This window comes from Megascapheus bottae, chromosome 11 (assembly GCF_031878675.1).
Source record: "Megascapheus bottae isolate mThoBot1 chromosome 11, mThoBot2.hap1, whole genome shotgun sequence".
Taxonomy (NCBI): Eukaryota; Metazoa; Chordata; class Mammalia; order Rodentia; family Geomyidae; genus Megascapheus; species Megascapheus bottae.
The window spans coordinates 46,948,987-46,970,306 of record NC_143519.1 but is presented as its reverse complement, the minus strand read 5'-3'; the positions used below and the strand labels follow the sequence as shown (position 1 = coordinate 46,970,306).

General features: G+C 43.1%; 1 protein-coding gene and 1 long non-coding RNA gene across 3 annotated transcripts in view; one reads left to right on the top strand and one right to left on the bottom strand.

Annotated features, from left to right (window-relative positions):
• The window catches only part of Mtus2 (microtubule associated scaffold protein 2), a 339,242-nt gene that overhangs the window by 46,874 nt on the left and 271,048 nt on the right, over positions 1-21,320 (bottom strand). Inside the window, exons 1-2 of one of the 2 annotated variants that reach the window (XM_090342205.1) lie at positions 19,301-19,603; positions 1,989-2,055 (exon numbers count right to left, since the gene is read on the bottom strand). In XM_090342205.1, the coding sequence (XP_090198331.1) occupies positions 1,989-2,055; positions 19,301-19,396 (163 nt within the window). In that variant the 5' untranslated portion in view covers positions 19,397-19,603. Of the gene's footprint in view, positions 1-1,988; positions 2,056-19,300; positions 19,604-21,320 lie in introns of those variants that run through there. The other variant, XM_090342204.1, reaches the window with a different exon arrangement.
• Positions 1-21,320, top strand: part of LOC150057019 (uncharacterized) — a 61,881-nt gene that overhangs the window by 2,073 nt on the left and 38,488 nt on the right. Inside the window, exon 2 of the long non-coding RNA XR_016537119.1 lies at positions 2,044-2,101. This is a non-coding gene — a long non-coding RNA (uncharacterized LOC150057019). The remainder of the gene's footprint in view (positions 1-2,043; positions 2,102-21,320) is intronic.

Here is a 21,320-nt window from a genome sequence, read left to right as displayed (position 1 = left end):
ATTCCCCGTGGAACAATTTCCACAGCATTGTTTATCTTTCTGAGGAACCCCATCTTCACCCTTAACGTCCTTCAGCCTCTAAAGGCAAACACATGTCCCCAAGCCTTGCTTCCTAAGCTGTAACGCCGAGTCATAGCAGCACAAATCACACAACCCTAGAACAGAATCTGAAAATTTCCAGGGCAACACATTGGGAACTTTTACTCCACAGTTTTGCCAGTAGCTCTACATTAGCTCTCCTTTCCTTTCCACGATAGCATGAAGCCCAGGCTTCATGTTAGCTGTAACCGAGACACAAAATACACTGACAAAAGCACCAAGACACCGCAGGCCATGAGAATGACCTTATCTGACCTGATTCCAAGGCTTGAGAAGTACAGGGCCCACTAGTCTATACATGCCACTAGCAAGCCACTGTGGCTCCTTAAAGGAAATAAAAATATTTGTTCTTCCTATTTATGTTAGATTTTGAAATGGTCAGTGAGGTGCTGGGACATATAAACTTCCAAGTCTCTTAGATCTACCTACTTAATCCATGGAGGTGTGAGGTTTCATGCACTCATGGGTCCACACAGGGAAGGGAATTCAGATGAACACACATAAGGGGTAACAGCAGGGGAGGAACTCAGGTGAACACACGTGGGAGGATCCATACTGGGGGAGGAAACTAAGGGAACACACCTGGAGTCCTAGTGGAGAAGGAACTCAGGTAAGGGGATGGAAACTCCAAGACATGGAACTTTGGCAATGAGGTCCTATGATCAGCCTTTGGGTGAGAACTGATAAAGAGCAGGTTAGAAAGGATGCTGACTTCCTGAATGAGCCTCACTCGTGAATGAGAACAATATCAATACAAAAAGAAAATGAGAAATTCAGGGAGTCTGAAGAGGGCTGGGCAACTGTCGATGCTCCCTTGGCAGCTATGCCTCTATCTAGTGGGTCAATAAAGCTGTTATGGGTCTCAGCTTCTCAGGAATGCCTCATCTAAGTTGTGCTTTTGTCTATTTTGGCTAGCTTTGCTCAGAGAAGCCTGGGTTAGGCCCTAAACTGCTCCTCCAAATGACCAGAGGTGGCTAGGAACACTGTAGCTATAGATCTTACCTACGTGAGGCTGGCTCACAACACTGTTATTTACTGTCTTCCTGAAGGGATCTACCATCAGACAGGAAACACAACCACTGCTGGCTAAGTTCAATGGCAAGAGAAGCCTCACCACAAGGGAAGGGAAAAAAAATCTTAAAAACAGAATTCTATTCTACGTCAAAGAGTAAGGGAAAGCTAAGTTTGAGACTCACTACATCAAACTGGTCCTCAGGGAAAGCTGGCTTCCTGTCAACTCTCAGGGATGGCCATCAGTCAAGGATGGTTCAGATGGCTCAAGTCCCATTACTCATGGAGGAGGCCAGACCTGCACCTCATGACTGCAACAGATGGAGAAGAAGTGTTCCGGGAAAGGGAAGAGTCACAGTGGTAGTAAAAGAGGCTATGTTTATCTTGCTACTAATTGATTCCTGGGGAGGTAGAGTAGCAAGTTAGTGGTCAAGAAGAAAATGGGATTGAGAAGTGAGAAGATGGCAAACACTCATGCTGCTCCTTGGTGGAGAGAGAAAGCCTAACTTCCATCACAGCCTAGGGCTCACCATCCATTGGTAAAACCACGTAGGACACTAAATGAACTAGATCATCCCGTTGGTCAATAACACAGCCGGATATTTGTATTCCCATCTGCGAATGGCAGAGTCAGGCTTGATTACTTTCCCTGCCAACTGTTAGGAAGCTGTCTTTTTAACAACAGACATGTAAAAATAATGGCTCCCTGGGAGGCTCCAGTAGCCCACTGCTGTGCTGGGTAAGACACTTCTAGCACAGGCAGATTGGCACTGCTTATTATTGCAAGAGACAAAATGGCTCTTGGTACACATTCATAAGAATCAGAACAAAAATAAAAAGGCATTATTTATGGTCCTCATTTTCCATGTCCTACTTACCAACTTCATCCCTGATGTTTGCAAGTTCGATTGACAGCTCTTTTTCTTTCACAAGGGCACTTTCATTCTGAAAAAACAAAATGGATACCGAGAGTCCCCTGGTTTTACGTGAGGTAAGTACTTTCACATGTTTCATTCATGAATCATACTAAGCAAATAATCTGTAGGTCCAGCTCTTAAGGAGATACTTTTCTCATTACTTTTTTCATTCAAATGGCAAATCTTTCATTATAATACCCATGGTTGTACTTCCTGAATGGTTCTTTGCATGTCTGTGTCCTATACATTAATATGTGGCATATGTTGCTATATATTGCTAATTCTTACTAGGCTTTTTTGAGGGCACATTTTTGTGCTGGTCCTGGGGCCTCAGTGCTGTCCCTAAGCTTTTATGCTCAAAGCTAGCACTCTACCACTTGAGCCACAACTACTACTCTGGCTTTTTTGATGTTTAATTAGAAATACGAGTCTCATTGACTCTCTTGCCCAGAAAAGTCTGGCTTTGAATTGGAATCCTTAGATCTCATCCTCCTGAGCAGCTAGGAGACACTGGAGCCTGACAACATGTGATTTTGGGCCAGATATCCCTTTATCTGTCCTGTCTGTCTGTCTATTTTTGAGCCCATTCTGAGGCTTGAACTCAATACTTCACTTAATGCATTTTCACTTAATGCTGGTGCTCTACCACTTGACTCACATTTCTATTTGTGTGGCTTTTTGCTGGTTAATTGGAGATTAGTGTTTCATGGCATTTCTACCCAGGATGGCTTTGAACCACTATCCTCAGATCTCAATCTTCTATTTAGCTAGTATTACAGGTGTGAGCTACCAGGTCCCAGCCAATTATTTCTTTAAACCCATACTTCAGTCATAGAGTTAGTTGGCTAATGAATAAGGAAAACTTGAGCAGAACAACAGTAATTATTACAGTAACGAACTCTTGCACGACCAGCAGAAACAGGAGAATCATTAAGGGCAACGGATACATTCACAACTCAACAACTGCTGAATTGTTTTCAAGTCATTACATTGTGTGAGGTAATAGGAGTAGATACAAATAGGCCACATTTGTCTATTACGATGTTATTAATTAGCATTGTAGTTAAATGATATTAATAATAATTAGTAGGAGATGGTCTTTCAGGCTCTCATTTAACCAGATACACTCTCAGGCAAACTGATTCTGAGGGAGAGAATTTTGGCTAAAGTGTAAACCAGACATATAATGAAAAATTCCTTCAGGACTTTGGAAATGTTTGTTCTAGTTTACCTGCCCCAGATCCCCCGTGGGTGCATGTGTTAAAAGCTTGAGGGTGGCACTCTTTGAGAGGTCTTTTAGGAGGATTATGGGACACTGCTCCTTCCTCTTCTTCATTTGCTCCCTAGCAAAGTCAGCAGTTCTACAATGTGTTTCCACTATCACTATCTAGGCCACACACTTGAGGCCCAAAGAAATGGGTCTATCTGGCATTAGACAAACCTCTAAAACTTTGAGCCAAAACAACAAATCTTGTTTCTTTCTATGTTAATCATATCAGCTATTTCAGTATCATGTCAGAAAGTTGGCTATTATACTATCCTTTTTCTTTTAGCAGTGAGGATTTGTGCTTACTAGGCAGATTTTCTACCACTTGAGCCACGCCTCCAGTCTGTATTTTCCTTTTTTTTTTTTTTTCAAATAGAGTCACACATGTTTTTTTGTCAAGGGCCAATCTTGTGACCATGGTCTTCCTGTTTGTATTTTCTGTAGAGCTGAAACTACAAGTGCAGGTGACCCTGACTGACTTGTCTATTGAGATGCGGTCTCACTAACTGTTGCCTTGGCTGGCCTTGAATTGCACTCCTCTCGACCGTCTTCGTGGCGGAGGTTACAGGCCTAAACAGTTCTTTACCAATCACCTTGGCCATTGGTTTCATCATCTCTAATGAACCTGTATTCAATGGGCCTACAGGCAATTCTCACAATTTGGTTTCAGGATCTGCTGCACTTAAGACTTACATAACATGGGTGTTACCTTGAGCTCCTAGGAGAATCTAGAACTATCCAAAAGGTCTAATTAATCACGTTTTTAAAAGTTTATTATTAGTAATATCAAAAATAAAACTCTCTTATCATAAATAGAGCTAGGATACGCATAGCTATGAGCCATTATTAGCTAACGATTTTCTTAAAAAGTGTGGCATTTTTGAGGGGAAATAGATCTGATGTGACTGTTGTGCTGTACAATGATACTCTAATGCCGAGCTGATGCTGTTAGGAGGCAGGGCCTTTGGGAAGTGATGAGGTCATGAATGGGATTAGTGCCCTTATAAGAAGTGGTCAGGAGTTTGGCCTAGTGATAGAGTGCTTGCCTAGCACGCATGAAGAGCTGGGTTCAATTCCTCAACACCACATACATAGAAAAAGCTGGAAGTGGTGTTGTGGCTCAAGTGGTAGAGACTAGTCTTGAGGAAGGCCCAAGGACAGTGCTCAAGCCCTCAGTTCAAGCCCTAGGACTGGAAAAAAAATGTGGTCCAGAGAACAGCCTTGTCCTTTCAGTACACAAGGACAGTCAGACACTGGCTATGAGAAAGCAAGCCCTTATCAAACACCAAACCTGTTGCAGCCTTGATCTGAGACTACAGTCCTCCAGAACTGTGTAATATGAATTTCTACTGTTGATATGGTGCCCAGTGGATGGCATTTAATGTGCATATAGACTACAACAGATCCTTCATCCTATTCATAAGCCTTCCTTCTTCCATCAACCCAATAACATTCCTACTTTCCCTGAATTCAGGGCTAGCAAAAACCTAAGAGTGGACATTTTCCTCAGGTATATTAAAAAAACGGCCACCCTGGGGCTGGGAGTTTGGCCTAGTGATAGAGTGCTTGCCTAGCATGCACGAAGATCCAGGTTCGATTCCTCAGTACCACATACATAGAAAAAAGCCAGAAGTGGTGCTGTGGCTCAAGTGGTAGAGCTCTAGCCTTGAGAAAGTCCAAGGACAGTGCTCAGGCCCTGAGATTAAGCCAAGGACTGGCAAAAAACAGAAAAGGCCACCTTAATGTAATGGTCACTGATGGCATTGTTATGTTAGCCTATAAAATGCATTGAGAGGTAAGCTCCTACAAGTGTTATGTGTGATACTATTCTATGTTTTCCTTTCATTCTACTTATGACTGGATATGGATAAGTTGATTTTTCTATATTACCTGTGTTTTGATATCAGCATTATGCATGTATGTATGTATGTATGTATGTATGTATGTATGTATGTATGTATGTATGTAGTATTCTGGGGATGGAACTCAGGGTGTGAAGATGCTAGGCAAATGCTCTGTCATTGAGCTACACTGCAGCCCCTGATGTCTAGTTTCTTCAGCACCTTACTGACTGTCCCAACTCTAAGTCTGTGTGTGTGTGTGTGTGTGTGTGTGTGTGTGTGTGTGTATGTGTGTGTGTGTGTGGCATTGAGGATGGATAGCTTTATATATGCTAAGCATGCTCTCACAATTAAGTCATATCTTCAGACTCCTGCTCTAAATCTTGACACAGTTAAAAAAATTTGAGCCAGGTGCCAGTGTTTATGTTTATAATCCTAGCTACTCAGGAGGCTGAGGTCTGAGGATTGCACTTGAATGTCAGCCGGGACAGGAAAGTCTGTGAGACTTCTATTTATTTCCAATTAAGCAGCCCCCTGCCAAAAGAAAAAACAAGCTGTAAGTGGAGCTATTGCTCAAGTGATAAGAGTACCAGCCTTAAATGAAAAAGGGAAGGGATAGGGGCCAGTAGTGTGGCCTAGTGGTAGAGTGCTCGCCTAGCATGCATGAAGACCTAGGTTCGATTCCTCAGTGCCACATACACAGAAAAAGCCAAAAGTGGCTCTGTGGCTCAAGTGGTAGAGCACTGGTCTTGAGAAAGGCCCAAGGACAGTGTTCAGGCCCTGAGTCTAATCCCCAGGACTGGAAAAAAAGAAAAGAAAAGAAAAAAGAGAAAAAGGAGAAAAAGAAAAAGATAAGGGACCCAGAGTTCAATCACTAACACACACACACACACACACACACACACACACACACACAAAATCAATTCAGAAGGGGGAAAGGGACAAAGCAAATATTCTAATCAGATGGATTACAGATCTTATGAACTTGTTCTACCAATACCAATATGGCCAGCAGATAACAAACTTGTTATACAAGTTAATAAAATATAGTGCTTTGGAGAAGGGTCATCTTAGTAACATTTAAAATTATCTTAAACTAATGCAAAAAATGGACTTGCCTACTACAGTCAAGGCTAATTTTGAATATTAATGTCCTTGAATTCTCCAACACAACCAGAGAACTGGAAAACATGCACTTATCAGTCTAGGAATAGCACCCAGAGGTGGTGTTCTCTGAGTGATGAGGTGAAAAGACTGAAACAGGGCCAGACAGTGAGTCACAAGTTAGCAGAAACAACAAGCTGACTCCAGTTTCAAACCTAAGGCCTAAGTCTTTCTCAACACCGAAGGTGGCAGCGTTCTGTCCAGGGGTCTTACATACAGTGAACCCTGCTGAACCTACTAGGCCCCAAAGAACCAGGGATTTGGGAAAGAGGGGCTGGGAAGCCTGCGAGGGGTGAGGAGGCCTCCATTGGATACTGGGCTGATGGAGAGGGGCGAGTGAAGATTTTACACTCCAGGCACATGTTTTAAAAACAGACAAAGGTGCTAGGGGCCTGGAATTTGGCCTAGTGGTAGAGTGCTTGCTTAGCATGCATAAAGACACGGGTTAGGTTCCCCAGTACCACATATGTAGAAAAAAGCCGGAAGTGATGCTGGGACTCAAGTGGTAGAGCTTTAGCCTTGAAAAAGTCGGAGGACAGTGCTCAGGCCTCGAGCTCAAGCTCAGGACTGGTAAACAAACAAACAAACAAAAACAAACAAACTAAACTAAAAACAACCACACAAAGGTGCTGGGAAAACTGGGCAGCCACATGCAGAAAATTGACCCCAGTCTATCGCCATGCACAGCATTAACTCAAAATGGATCAAAGACCTCAATATCAGACCTGAAACCCTAAAACTGCTAGTAGGAGAGACACTGGAACTCATAGACACAGGCAAAAACTTCCTGAACAGAATCCCAGGGTCACAACAGATTGGAGAGAGACTCAACAAATGGGACTAAAAATAAAAAGTTTCTACACAGACAAAGACATAGCTACTAAAGTAGAAAGACAGCCAACTGATTGGGAAAAGATATTTACCAATAATACATCAGACAAGTACTTAATATCCAGTATCTACAGGGAACTCAAGAAACTAATCTCCTTCAAACCCAACAAGCCAATTACTAAATGGGCAAAGGAAGTAAAGAGAGACTTATCAAAAGAAGAGGTTAAAATGGCAAAAAAAAAGTATACGAGAAAATGCTCATCATCCATGGTCATAAAGAAAATGCAAATAAAAACAACCCTAAGATACCACCTTACCCCAACAAGAATGGCCAAGATTCTGAACTCAGACAGTGACAGATGATGGCAGGGTTGTGGAGAGAAAATGAACTCAGGCAATGGCAGATGTTGGCAGGGTTGTGGAGAGAAAGGAACCCTACTGCACTGCTGGTGGGAATGTAAACTAGTTCAGCCACTCTGGAAAGCAGTGTGGAGGTTTCTTGAAGAACTGAAAATAGACCTTCCCCACCATCCTGCCACACCACTTCTTGTCATCTACCCTGAGCATCATAACTCAGGATACGATAAGGACACCTGCTCAGCCATGTTCATCTCTGCACTATTCACAATGATGATAGAAACAACCCAGATGCCCCACTACAGATGAATGGATACAAAAAATGTGGTACATATATACAATGGAATTCTACATAGCCAACAGACAAGATAAAATAATGGCATTCGCTGGGAAATAGATGAAACTAGAGCAAATTATGTTGAGTGAGGTAAGTCAAGACCAAAGGAACAAAAGGCACATGGTGTCCTTGGTATGTGGATATTAGATCTAAATAGTACAAGAGCGATGACTCAATATTTGGGTACCCAAGGTCCTTGATATGGTCTTAGAGATATAAACATCGAAATCTATGATAGGATATATACTCTATAGGCATTACATTTTATGGATCGACATATATCTATGGCATACAAACCCTCAGCTTAATTTTAATTTTGTTCTAAAATCTATGTGCCAGTGATTGCATCTAGAGATTCCCTTCTTGAATACTTGTTTGTTAAACATGATGTTTGGAATATGATATAAAAATCAGTTAATAAAATCTTTAAAGAAAAAACAGACAAAAGTTTATTTGACAATGAAAGAAAGAAAACAAAACGTATTTTCCACAGAAAATTGCCCGAGACTTGGGAGTTCAAAGGAGTTCTCTGGTAGGACAGTCTTTATAATACAGTGGCTCTGCTCATATTTGCAGTGATTACTTTACAACCTGCTGTCTTGTGCGTGTTCTGGAACTTTTCTTTGGCTGAGTGGAAGCCCAGAGCATGATGGGCCACATATTGTAGACCATGTGTCATGTCCACCATTTTCTACCTCTAACTATCCAACTGAGAAGGCCTAACTCTCCTATATTCCCTCCTCCTTGGATGGTGAGCCTAACTGCCAATGAAGACCAGGGCTACTCTTGCTGCTTCCTGAGGGAGGTGGCAGAGTTAAACCCTTTACTTTGGTGAAAAGTAAAAGCCAAGTCTTTAGGAAAAAAAACCCACCAACAAGATGAAGGGGAAAAGAAGAAGAGAACAGGAGAAAGCAAGCACTGAGAGGGACTAGGAGAAAACAAAGAGCAGGAGCAAACAAGAACCAAGAGGGACAGGAAGGAGAAGAAAGGAGATATGACTTAATCAAAGTATGACCTATAACCTTTGGGCAACCAGGTGACATTACGAGAGATGGAGACTGAGAGTCTGAAGTGTGTCTTTGTGGTAGAGTACTTTCTAGAATCCAGGCTCAGGGTTCTACTCCCAGTACTACACATACGGGCCCTGAGTTCTAGCTCCACAACTAGCAAAAAGAAGAAAAATAACAAAAGTCTGGTAAGTTCTGGTTTACCAGAACTTAATGATCTTATTTATTAACAATTATTTATACATTCATATTAGATATTTATTAAAGGTTATTGATACTAACTTTTACCAAGTTACCTATAGGCCCTTTTCCCTTCAGTTCTCCAAATACAGAGAATGTGCCAAGATTCCCAGACTACTAAAACCCTTGGATGCTCAGGGCTTTTCATAGACGGTCCCGTCCCTGCACAGAACTTCACATTTGTCCTCTACACTTGAAGTCATCTCTAGATGAGTCAGGATACCTAGTGCAAAGTCAACTCTGTGCTGTATTATTTAGGAATGATGACAAGGAACAAAGCTCAGACATTTTTAGCATAGATGGATTTCCCCCAAATGTTTTAGATGCACAGTTGGTTGGACCCATAGATGTAGAATTCATAGATACAACAGGGGCCTGACTACCAACCAGTAGGTCCTGTGACCCATTTTTTTTTTCTTGCCAGTCCTAGGCTTGAGCTCAGGGCCTGAGCAATGTCCTTGGACTTTCTCAAGGCTAGAGCTCTACCACTTGAGCCTCAGCCCCACTTCCGGCTTTTTTTCTGTGTATGTGGTACTGAGGAATTGAACCCGGGTCTTCATGCATGCTAGGCAAGCACTTTAACCACTAGGCCAAACTCTCGGTCCCTCCTATGACCCATTTTTAAACAGGTAAGGAAACTGAGGCTTTATGGCAAAGGCAAGGTGTGTGTGTGTGTGTGTGTGTGTGTGTGTGTGTGTGTGTGTGTGTGTTGGTCTTGGGAGCTTGAATGAAGAGCCTGGATGCTGCCCTTTAGCTTTTTGCTCAAGGCTCCCACTTGAGCCACAACTCCACTTCTTTCTTCGTGGTGGCAAATTGGGGATAAAAGTCTCATAAACTTTCCTGTTCAGGCTGGCTTTGAACCTCAATCCTTAGATCTTATCCTCCTGATTACCCAGGATTACAGGTGGGAGTTCCAGTGCTTGGTTAAAACCAGGACTTTTAACCCAGCACTCCCCTTGCCCATCAATCAGTACTACCCAAAGATTCTCCCTTCCTCTCTACACCTAGACAGATGTAGATTCACATTGCACTGGTCCTTGGGGCAATTTTTACCCCTTGGCTTTTCACTGACTGGAGAAAAGACAGCTCCAGACTGAGATGGCTCTGTGGAAAATTCCCAGGCTGCATTTGCTCCCCATCCCACAGCCTTCAATACCTGTGTGTCTTCGGCATGGATGTGTAGATGCTGGGCTGTGTCTGTGCAGTCCCAGTGTTTGGACCCTCTTCAGCAAGCCCTGAGGGCTGTAGTTTCAGACAGCATAGCTCTAGAAGGAACTTTCCAATGGCATTCTGGACTCATTCTGGCAAAAGACACTGGCACGGCTCAGTCCAAGGCTTGTGAAGGGCAGCCAAGCCATGTGGTCTGGTGACAGCCCTTCTTCTATTAAGTGCTTATATTTGAAATGATATCAGCCTTTCTATTTTATGGATTCTTTGCATCAAGTAAGCCGCTTTTCTGTTTTCTGCAAGCCAAATCAGAATGCTGCAGAATGACCCAGAGGGAATGAGTCAACAGCTATGCTCACAGTGTTCCTTAGACAGGAGGGAATGTCTAGGACCTTTCTACTTGCTACCTCTTGTGACATGATCCCCCATCCCCACCTCTTCCACTGTGGCTCCACACACCCAGCAGTGGTGACCTACTCTAGTGAGTGCCCTTTGTAAGGCTCTCATTACCCAGCTTCCACCAGGTCCCAGGTGACGACAGGGCAGGATGGCCCAGGGTTAGAGCAGAGCTTCCCAAACTAGGGGATGAGTGGAAAATTCCTGACCTGTGCCAAGCACATGAGCTCCTGTGTTCACTCAAGAGAGCTAAAAATAGAACTCAGTGTTAACCATCCCACCATCCTGGTGATACAGTCCAGAGCTGGGAAGGCTGAAGAAGGCCATTCTTCTCAAATGACTGTTTACGAAGGGCTTAACTAGAAATGGACTCTTGGGGGCCACTCCTCTGTGTTCCCAGCCAGCAGCTGCTTCTTCTTCGCCAGCATGGAGTTCTCCTTTGTACTCCTAGCTTTCCATTTCAGCCTGGCCTATAAATCTCACTCCAGTTGCAATCCAAGATGAGTAGTCTATAGAAACACCCAACTCAGCTCACTACCTGAATATTTGCCACACTGTGGGGGCTATTCTTCCCCCTCAAAAATTACTTTTCCTTGTAGATCTGGCTCTCAACATCCAGGCCTTTCACAATTTCTGGGAAATGTTTCCTTTCATTTCTCCTAACCAGAGGTGTGTGTCAAAGCATACAATGGACGTATTGTCCTATTAACTTCAAGCAACTGGACATGGAACCAAGGCCCCAAGCCAGTCTGCCACATTCAGTTACTTGAATATGCTGGCACCATAGAAGTTATTGGTTTTGATGGTTGATTACCAGCACCTGAACCTTTTGGTAATAGAAAGTGAAAATGTCTTTCCTTGTTAATATTGCCGTGGCTTCTAGACTCCATCAGCTGAGTCCCCTCTTTGAATGTACCATCTATCCAACAGTTGTGCACTGCTCTTTTTTAATACTCTTACAAAATTATCTTTAAGTAGTTGTATAAAAGGATTTTGGTTCAAAAAGATATCTTGATCAATGTCATACCTTCCATCATTCTCTCCCATCTTTTTGATGATTTGTATTATTAAAATGTATTCCTGGGGGATTCTGGGATGCCCTCACTTTCCGCTACTGCAGAAATAGGAAGTTTAGACAACACATCTTATACTTTCTGTGGGCCTATTATGTGCCAGGCAGAGTATTCCTGCATTCCAGGAACATGTCTTTCAGCTGGGCGCTGGTAGTTCATGCATATGTTCTTGTCTATTCAGGAGGCTAAGATCTGTGGATCACAGTTCAAAACCAGCCTAGGTAGAAAAAATTTCTCAGAAACTCTTGCCTCCAATTAACTGACAAAAAGCTAAGGAACACTACCCCAGATATTAAGTTCAAGCCCAGTATACACACACACACACACACACACACACACACACACGCACAGCATATCTCTTATTGAATCATCCATGCATGCACAATTAGGACTAATTCAATTTGGCAAGGCTGTGTGGAGAGGGAGATAAAGAAAACCAGGGGAAAAAAGAGCAGGATGATGTGAAAGCCATTTCATCCTTAGGCAAGGGCCGGTAGGATCATGACACAAAAAGTACTGGGAACTTTGTAGGAACCTCTGTCATTGCTTCGATGAGCCCTTCCTTACTTCTTTCTGTTCTGCTTTCTGCCTCTTGTCTAAAACTCCCTTTGGGAATTTTTGGTGGACTGCCAGGGATGCAGAGAAAGAGTTCATAAGATCCAGTGTAGCTCTGAGCATCTTTATAACCTTGTCTTTCCCACTCTATATGAATGTGTGCATAACGAAAGGATATATATACACACATATACATATATATCTATATCCTTTAAAGAATATATGTATAAGCCCACAGACTTAAGCATTCTTGCCTAGATTTTTAGCCTGCTAAACTCCGAATCGATGGAGATAAGAAAAATTCAAAAATCATATGATCAGGGTCACTCTTTGTTGTTTATCCAAGCTAAATAAAAGAAGCACAAGGAAGGGAGAGATTAAATAAGAGATCTATGGTATTTTGATATCTGAGGAAATAGCTGGATCCTCTTTATGGCAAATTTAAAAATTCATGTGGCTATGCAAAGTCACTAAATTACCAAGAGGTTGAGGAATTTTTCATTCTTGTTCCTCATGATTTTAGGTCAGGATTTAATTCACAGTGGCAGAATTGGTCTTCCTAGGGAAACATTTTCTTTTGTATCTCCAAGATGCATTCATACAACACATCAGTTTTTAGACTTGCTTTCATTGTATCTTTTGTGAATATCACAAGTATTTTCAATATTAATATTAAGAACATTGGCCAGATGCATAACACAGCTGGGGGGCAGGGTGAGGATCCCTTGGGAGGTACACTGGCCTTCTGGGTTTCATTTCCCTTATTATAGCTTTAAGGCATCCCTGATATGATGTCAGAATTAATCAATAAGTATTATTTCTTTCACATATAATTAACACCAAGGCCACTGCATTTGTATAATGATCTGATTTTCCTCTCTGAAATGAAATTTAATGTAAACCCATCAAAGGCAAAGAATCATCCACGCTTAATATTCTTCAATATATTTCAGTGTCTAATCATATGAAAAAATGAGCAAAGCCAAACCTTACTGTAAAAAAGGAAATCTGAATGATTAAACTTAAAAATATATAACTGCAGCCTTTGTCCTTGGGTTTGAGTGAGACAGTCACTGGTTAAAAGAAATCACCTTGTTTACCCAAGAGACTACAGTTAATGAGGGGCTATCTAATCTGGATATGACAAGGGAAATCTGAATCACTAACAAGAAAGTGGAAGGGACAGAGACTAATAGGACAAAGGAAAGGAATGTTAAGAAGCAATGCTTGCAAATTCCAGATTTTAGAATGAGTGTGAGAGAAAGAGAAATTAGTCAGGGCTATCTATGCATTTCTGTTTCCCAGAAGAAGTTACTTGGGCTTTTCTGGAATTCAGAGAAAAGGTAACTAATGTGAACTTCTGATTATTGTCAAGATTATAATCAACATGTAATAGGTTAAAGGAGACATATGCAAGGTAACTCCTAAGGGGACAGGATAATTTTTTGGCGGGTGGGGGGGGGGTTGGCTGTGGAGCTTGAACTCTGGGCCTGGGCACTGTCCCTGAGCTCTTTAGCTCAAGGCTTCTGCTCTATCCATTAAGCCACTTTTGATTTTCTGGTAGTTAATTGGAGATAAGAGTCTCATGGATTATTGTGCCTGGGCTGGCTTTGAACTGTGATCCTCAGATCTCGGCTTCCTGAGTAGCTAGGATTACAGGTGTGAGCCACCAGCTCCTAGCTAGGATAATTCTTAAAGCAGCAAGACATGACAAGTAACTCAAGTCCATTAACACAAAGGAGGAAGACTAAATCTACTACAAGGGAAGTTGGTCAGTGTTTGGAGCTTAGGGAAGACAGTCAGTAGGGCCATAAAGAATCACACTGCATGTCCAAATACAAGGCCAGAAGGGGGCAAAGACATGTTAAGCTTAAAGGGCCCTTAATACTTCCTCTTCCTCCTCCTCCGTCTCCTCTTCCTGCTCCTCCTCTTTCATTTCCTCTTCCTTTTCTTCCTTGCTTTTTTTTTCTTTCTTCTCTTCTTCCTTCTTTTTTTCCCTCTTCCTTCTTTCTTCTTTGCTGTCCTTGAGGGTTGTTGTTGTTTTTTTCTTCTAAAGGCTAACACTACCACTTGAGCCACAGCTCCATTTCTGGCTTTTTTGGTGTTTAACAGGTAAGTGGAACCATTACAGCGTCCTGATGGTTTTCCTGGGCCATGGATTTACTCTCAACATATCTAAAGACGAAACTTTCTATGTAGATTACATAGCTGTTCAAAAACCCAGTACAGAGCTGGCCATTGGCCCATCTTCAATTAACCAGCCAAAAGACAGACAGGATGTGGCTCAAGAGGTGAAGTACCAGCCAAGTAAGCAAGCCAAGTGAATATGATGAGGTTCAAACCACAACATGTGGAAAGACAGATCTGTATTCTCTTCTTCTTCTTCTTCTTCTTCTTCTTCTTCTTCTTCTTCTTCTTCTTCTTCTTCTTCTTCTTCTTCTTCTTTGTGGGTCATGGGGGTTGAACTTGGCCTAGGCGCTGTCCCTGAGCTCTTCAGCTCAAGGTTACCACCCTATCCCTGGGCCTGGGCATTGTCCCTGAGCTCGTCAGCCCAAAGCTACAAACCCTATCCTTGAGCCACTTCCTGTTTGCTTGAGGTTAACTAGAGATAAGAGTCTCAGGTTATTTTGTGCCTGGGCTGGCTTTGAAACTTGATCCTCAGATCTCAGCATCCTGAGTAACTAGGATTACAGGTGTGAGCCACCATGCCCTGTACCAGACCTGTACTTTCTAATTTACACAAGTTAAAAAATCTGAAGTTGGGGGACCATGAGTTTGGCCTAGTAGTAGAGTGCTTGCCTAGCATGCATGAAGACCCAGGTTCGATTCCTTGGTACCACATATACAGGAAAAAGCTGGAAGTTGTGCTGTGGTTCAAGTGATAGAGCTCTAGCCTTGAGAAAGCCCAAGGACAGTGCTCAGGCCCTGAGTTCCAGGTCCAGGACTGCCAAAAAAAAAAGAGCTAGACAATGGTTTCCTTCATTTGTCATAATCAGTAGAAACCTTGGGCTCAACTAGCAGAGATTTGCAAGAGAGCAAAACCTTGATACATAAGGCCATATAGTATGAAGCTAATTGAAAGGACATCCAGGATATTGAAACAAAAGCCATATAATGAATGATTGTTGTCCTTAATGTACTATGTTATCTCTCATCTCTTTTGCTGTCCCTTGGTTATATCACTTTGTTATCTGATATATTGGATATATTTGTATTTGGTTATTTGAAATTGGATAGGGAAGGGGGAAAACCAAGATGGGGGGGGTGGGGGCAGGGTAATGGGGACCAAGACATGTGAAAGGGTATCAATGTATGTGAATTAATGCACCTTCTATCTGGCAAATATCATGTAACCCTTTTATTAATTACAATAAAAATATTAAAAAATACTAATTAGCCAGATTTGATCATTAAATATTCTATATAGACTTCAAAATATCATCATGTAACCCATACACATACATACTTTTGTGTCAAGTAAAACTTTTAAAATAAAAAAAAAGAAGTAGAGCTGTGACTCAAGTGTCAGTCTTCAGTGAAAAAGCTAAGGGACAGTGCCCATTCAGTGCCCATTAATGGCATAAACAAAGACATCCCACTCATTTGTTCACCTGTTTGACAAAATTATACTTCAGGAAAGATTCTATGGTTTCACCCCATAAGTTATTACCAACCCTCCCCCAACATTTTCAGATTCCTAATTCTTAGACCCATCTCTTAGTAAATTATTCAACATGTTGCTTATTTGTTTAGTATGCCTTTTACAACATCTTTAGCTGCCATAGGGTCAAATTATACACTTTATTATTCATTTTTTTGTTTTCTAGCTATAAGGAATGCAAGGAGAATTTTATGTATGCATGCATATATGTATGTACTTATGCTGGTACTGGGACAGGCTTGAAATCAGGGTCAGTGCACTGTTACTTGAACCATAGCTCCATTTCTGGATTTTTAGTAGTAAATTGGAGATAATTTCTGTCTGAGTTGGCTTCTAACCTTGGTCTTCAGGTCTCAGTCTCCTGAATAGCTTAGAATTACAGGTGTGAGCCACTAACACCTGGTGGTACATTTATTTATTTCTTCATTTATTGCTTGCCAGTCTTAGGACTAGACTTTTGGGTTGGGAACTATCCCTAAGTTCCTCTTGCTCAAGGATAGCACTCGAGCTGCAGCTTTACTTCTGGCTTTTCCTGTGATTAACTGGAGATGAGTCTTATCTTAGAGACTTTTCTGCCTGGGCTGCCTATGAACTGTGATCCTCAGATCTCAGCCTCCTGAGCAGCTAGGATTACAGGTGTGAGTCACCAGCGGCTGGGTGAAATGTTTATTTTAAATTTAAAAGAGTCATTAAGCTGGACTTTATTACCACCTTCTCACACTTGTCTACCTATGTTGAAGCTAGGCTGTGCAGTCAGGTGGCTCAGAGGAATCTGAGATCCCACACTGTAGCTCCTATGGCAGTGCCCAGTGCACAGTTGACTCACTAAATGAACAGTTGTCCCATGCTGCCTGCAAAGTTATCCTAAAAGTAGGTAAATAACAAAGCAAGTCTACTAGTTTTCCAAAGAAAGTCCTCAGTTTCTTCAAAGAGCACTTGAAATACATACTTATAAAAAACCTCAAATGAAGTACAGTAAAGCAAAGTCAAGAGGACAGGTGGAAGACACAGATAGTTTCATAAATACAACTTCAGGTTTTAAGTCTATCAGTAAGCAATGATTTGTACTGAGTTTCAAGACTAAAACCCCTGAAAGCTACTAAAATGTCACATCAGTAAAGAGATGAATGATATTGAATTATTCTTCAAATCTCTCCCCAAGTTCAAGAATGATATAAGGAAAATAAATGTCAGGAATTTGATTTGAAAGAAAACAAAGAGAAAAAAAATACATTCCCCCAAAGGGCCCACACACTACTATATCATAGCCTCTAGCTTCTTCCTTCCCTCCCTTCTTCCCTCCCTCTCTTCCTCTTCCTTCCCCTCTCTCTCTTCCTTTGGAAATGGAATCTGGGTATGGTGTCCTAGCTATCCTCGAACTCTCAATCTTTGCACCTCAACTTCCCTAGTAGCTGGGATTACAAGTACACAGCACTGCATGCAGATATACTGTGAAAACTTTTATGCTAGAATTTAGAACCAAACTTTATGCTATTACCTTACATGTGATATACTTTCCCTTTGATGTGACTAATAATTTTTTCTTCTCCTTTTTGGTAAACCCTTCTTGAAAGAGGGCTTAACCACTTCTAGGTTGTATGGAGATAACAGTGCCATTTTTTCCCTCCCTCCCTCCCTCCCTTCCTTCCTTCCTTCCTTCCTCCCTCCCTCCCTCCCTCCCTCCTTTCCTCCCTCCCTCTCCCCTCCCTTCATGGTTAATTCAAGACAAGAGTCTCCTGGCTTTTCCTGCCCTGGCTGGCTTCTAACCACAACCTTCAGTTTTCAACCTACTGAGTAGTTAGGATTACAGGTATGAGCCACCAACAGCTCGCAATGTTTTATATTTCTATTTGTGAAAAGTACTTAAATGTATACATAAATATTTTAGCTCATACTCAGTTGTATCAAAAGCAAAACCCATTGAAATATTTATATTAGAACATCAGGGATCTGTTAACTTTTCTGAGGTGGGCTGTCTACCTCCTGTAGGTCAAAGTTCACAAGTAGAGCTGATAACTGAGCTGTCCCACAGTGACTGTTTTGTAATGAGATTTAAATTAAACTATATATTTCTCTTCACCTGCTCACATTCTAGATCTCAAGCTATCAAGTAGTTCCCCATATGGGTAGAAAGGAGGCAATTTCAGCCCCCTGTGAGATTCCATTTCATGCATCTTTGAGAAATTCGAATAAGCATGACAATAAAATATATCATGGAGATGAGAGCTCTTCCAACAGTTATCTAGTGATGAAATTAAAAGCATTCCAGTGGAAGCCAACCGCTGGCAGAAAAGTCCACAAGACTTCTTTCTGTTCAATTAATGACCGCATGTTGAAAGCAAAGCTGTAGCTCAAATGGTTGAAGGCTACCTTTGAATGAAGAAGCTAAGTGACAACCTATGGTCCTGAGTTAAAGTCCCAGTATGGACACAAAACAACAGCAACAACAAAAGCAAATTTTCACTCCCAGTTTAAAGTTCACAAAACAGAGATAGTCTCTTTTCCCTTTATCTCCAGTTCCCTGGCTGATAGCTGCCCAGCAGTGAATGCTTGAACTCATTCCTCACAGGCTCTCTGGCTCTTCAGGTTCTCACCTGGGCCCCCAACCCACTGTGAGGCACAGAAGTACAAAAGGAAAAAGTAGACCCTTGTGCTTTGTTCTCTGCCAGGAAGAATACAAATAACAAGGGTGGATGCTGTTGTTGATTTTTGTCGCTTTTAAACAGAGCAGTAAACTTTCTAAGAGTTTGAACCTGGGAAAGAGTCAGGACACACTTAGCTACACTTCACACTCCCTCTTCTGCAGGGAAGGAATTCATTCATAATCTGCAAAAACCAGGTGCTGATGTCCCCACCTGTATCCTAGCTGAAACCTGAGGATCGCAGTTTGAAACTAGCCTGGGCAGAAAAGTCTCTGCCCCTTCTCGTTCCAAATCACCCGCAAAATGCCCAGAGCAAGTCTGGGGCTCAAGTGGTGGGGCACTAGCCTTGAGCAACCAAGGTAAAGGAGAGTGCCCTGACTGGCCCTGAGTTCAAGCCTCAGTACCAACACACACACACACACACACACACACACACACACACACACACACACACACACACACACACACCCTACAAATAAACAAGCATCTGCACACCACATCCTGGCAGGCAGGATGGCTCTTACTCTCGGAGGCTAACGCAACAGTTCATTGTGACTGCAGGAATAAGGAATTATGTAAGGCACTGCGGAGTCTGGTTTCCGGGAGCCCGAGACGCTCAGCTCAGCTCTCCCAACAAAGCCCCGGCGAGCCGGGGAGGCGGGGACCGCGGTGGCCGCGTCCTCAGCCCGGGCCAGGACGGGGAGGGGGGGGGACGGGGTGGGGGAGGCGAGGTACCGTGTGGTCCAGGCACTGAAGGCAGCGGTAAGGCTTAGAGCAGCAGTGGCCCATCCCCGCAGGCTGGCAGGCTGGCGGGCGGGGGACCTCCGGCATTCAGTGCGTCCCGCGGTCGTCGCTCAGCCGAGGTGCCGGCCCGCCGCTGGGAGCTGTCACAACTTCCATGTGGTCCCCTCGGCTACCTTATTTCTCCTAATAACTTCAGGCATCAATCCACCAGCCCGAGACGCCGACCCAGTCGGAGGAGGGCGGAGCCGCCTCGTTCGGCTCCCTCTGCGCGAGGCGAGGGAGGCAGCGCCCAAGGGGAGGCGACCGGCAGGAGGCAGGGTGGCTCCGAGCCCTCCGAGCCCGGCCGAGCGATAGTCACGTAACAAGGGGGTCGGCAGGGGGTGGGCATTTCCCAAGGCCCCGGGCTCCCCGAGCGCTCCCGGGGACGACGCGCCTGAGCACCGCGCAGACAACGCCTGGAGAGGACGCAGGACGCACGGGAAAGCCCAGGTCTGGCTGGCGGGGACGCGGCTGGAGGAACCCCCCACCCCCAGAAAAGCTGGGAGAGCCCTGCCCTGCGTTCAAATCTCGGGTTGCTAGCAATCAGAGAACACCCCCCCCCCCATCCACACACACACCTCCACCCCCCACGCCCATTTTCAAATTTGCCATGCCAGACCCCATTTATTGCTGCTGCTGCTGTTTACATTTCCCTTAATGACATCTTCACAGTGGAAGTACAGTGGTGAGATGGCTCGCCTAGGCTGCTAGACCCAAATCATCCACGGGACGAAAATAATGAACCCTTAAGGTTTGTGCTGGATAGATAATTCTCTTAAGCCAAAAGGCCTTTTTAAAAGGCTTTGATCTTTTCTCGGCAGCTTTTTAACTTTTCAACAGAATTAAGAAGAGAGCAAAAGTTTTGGTTTCTGTTTTCAAAAGACACATGGTCTTTAAATTCATATTTATGTGATTCAGAAAGTAGCTGATACAGATATTCACATAATTAATTCCATAGGCCAGGATTCCACAGAAAAGAAATCCTGAAACTTCCACCCGCAGAAATACACAATTGCCTATTTTTGTTGCTGTTTGTCTGCTAAATTTGCTTAAGGTTTTAAGCAGACAAGAGTTGTTGAAAATAGGTAAGTTTACTAACTTGACTGGGATTTCCCAAGAAGGTTTTGTTTATTTAGTTTCTTTTGTTTATTTAATTAAAAAAAAACAATTTTGGTGCCAGTACTGAGGCATGGGCTTAGAGCCTGGGTGCTGTTCTTTACCTTTCTAGCACAAAGCTGGTGCTCTACCAACCCTCCCATTTCTTGCTTTTGAGTGGTTAATTGGAGGTAAGAGTTTCACAGACTTTTCTGCCTAACACTAGCTTCAAACGGAGATCTTCAGATCTCAGCCTTCTGAGTAGCTATGATTACAGCTTTGAGCCACAGGTGCTTAAAAGTTATGCCCTGGTGGAAGAGAACAACCATCTTCAACAGAGGATTCTATTTTTATTCACAAGAATCTCCAAACATGGACCCAGTGTTTGGCCTAGTGGCAGAGTGCTTGCCTACCATACACGAAGACCTGGGTTCAATTCCTTGGGACCACATACATAGAAAAAAGCCAGAAGTGGTACTTTGGCTCAGGTGGTAGAGTTCTAGCCTCGAGAAAGTCCAAGACAGTGCTCAGGCCCTGAGTTCAAGGCCCAGGACTGGCAAAAAAAAATCTTCAAACATGCCCCCAGGTTTAAGTAATGTAGGCTCTGTACATTTACTTGTGGAGAGGACACAATGACCAAATAAGAACTGGTATGTTTGAAATGTTTGCCCTAAACATTACATACCTGTAATCTCAGCTACTCAGGTGGCAGAGATCTCTGGAGGATCAAGGGTTCAAGGCCAGCCTGGGGGAAATATTAGCAAGATCCCATCTCAACAAACAAGCTCAGTGGGCGTGGTGTTCATGTGTGTAGTCCTGCCGAAAGGATGGCATCTTTAAGCTAGGAGAATCAAGGCACAAGGCCATTTCCAAGCAG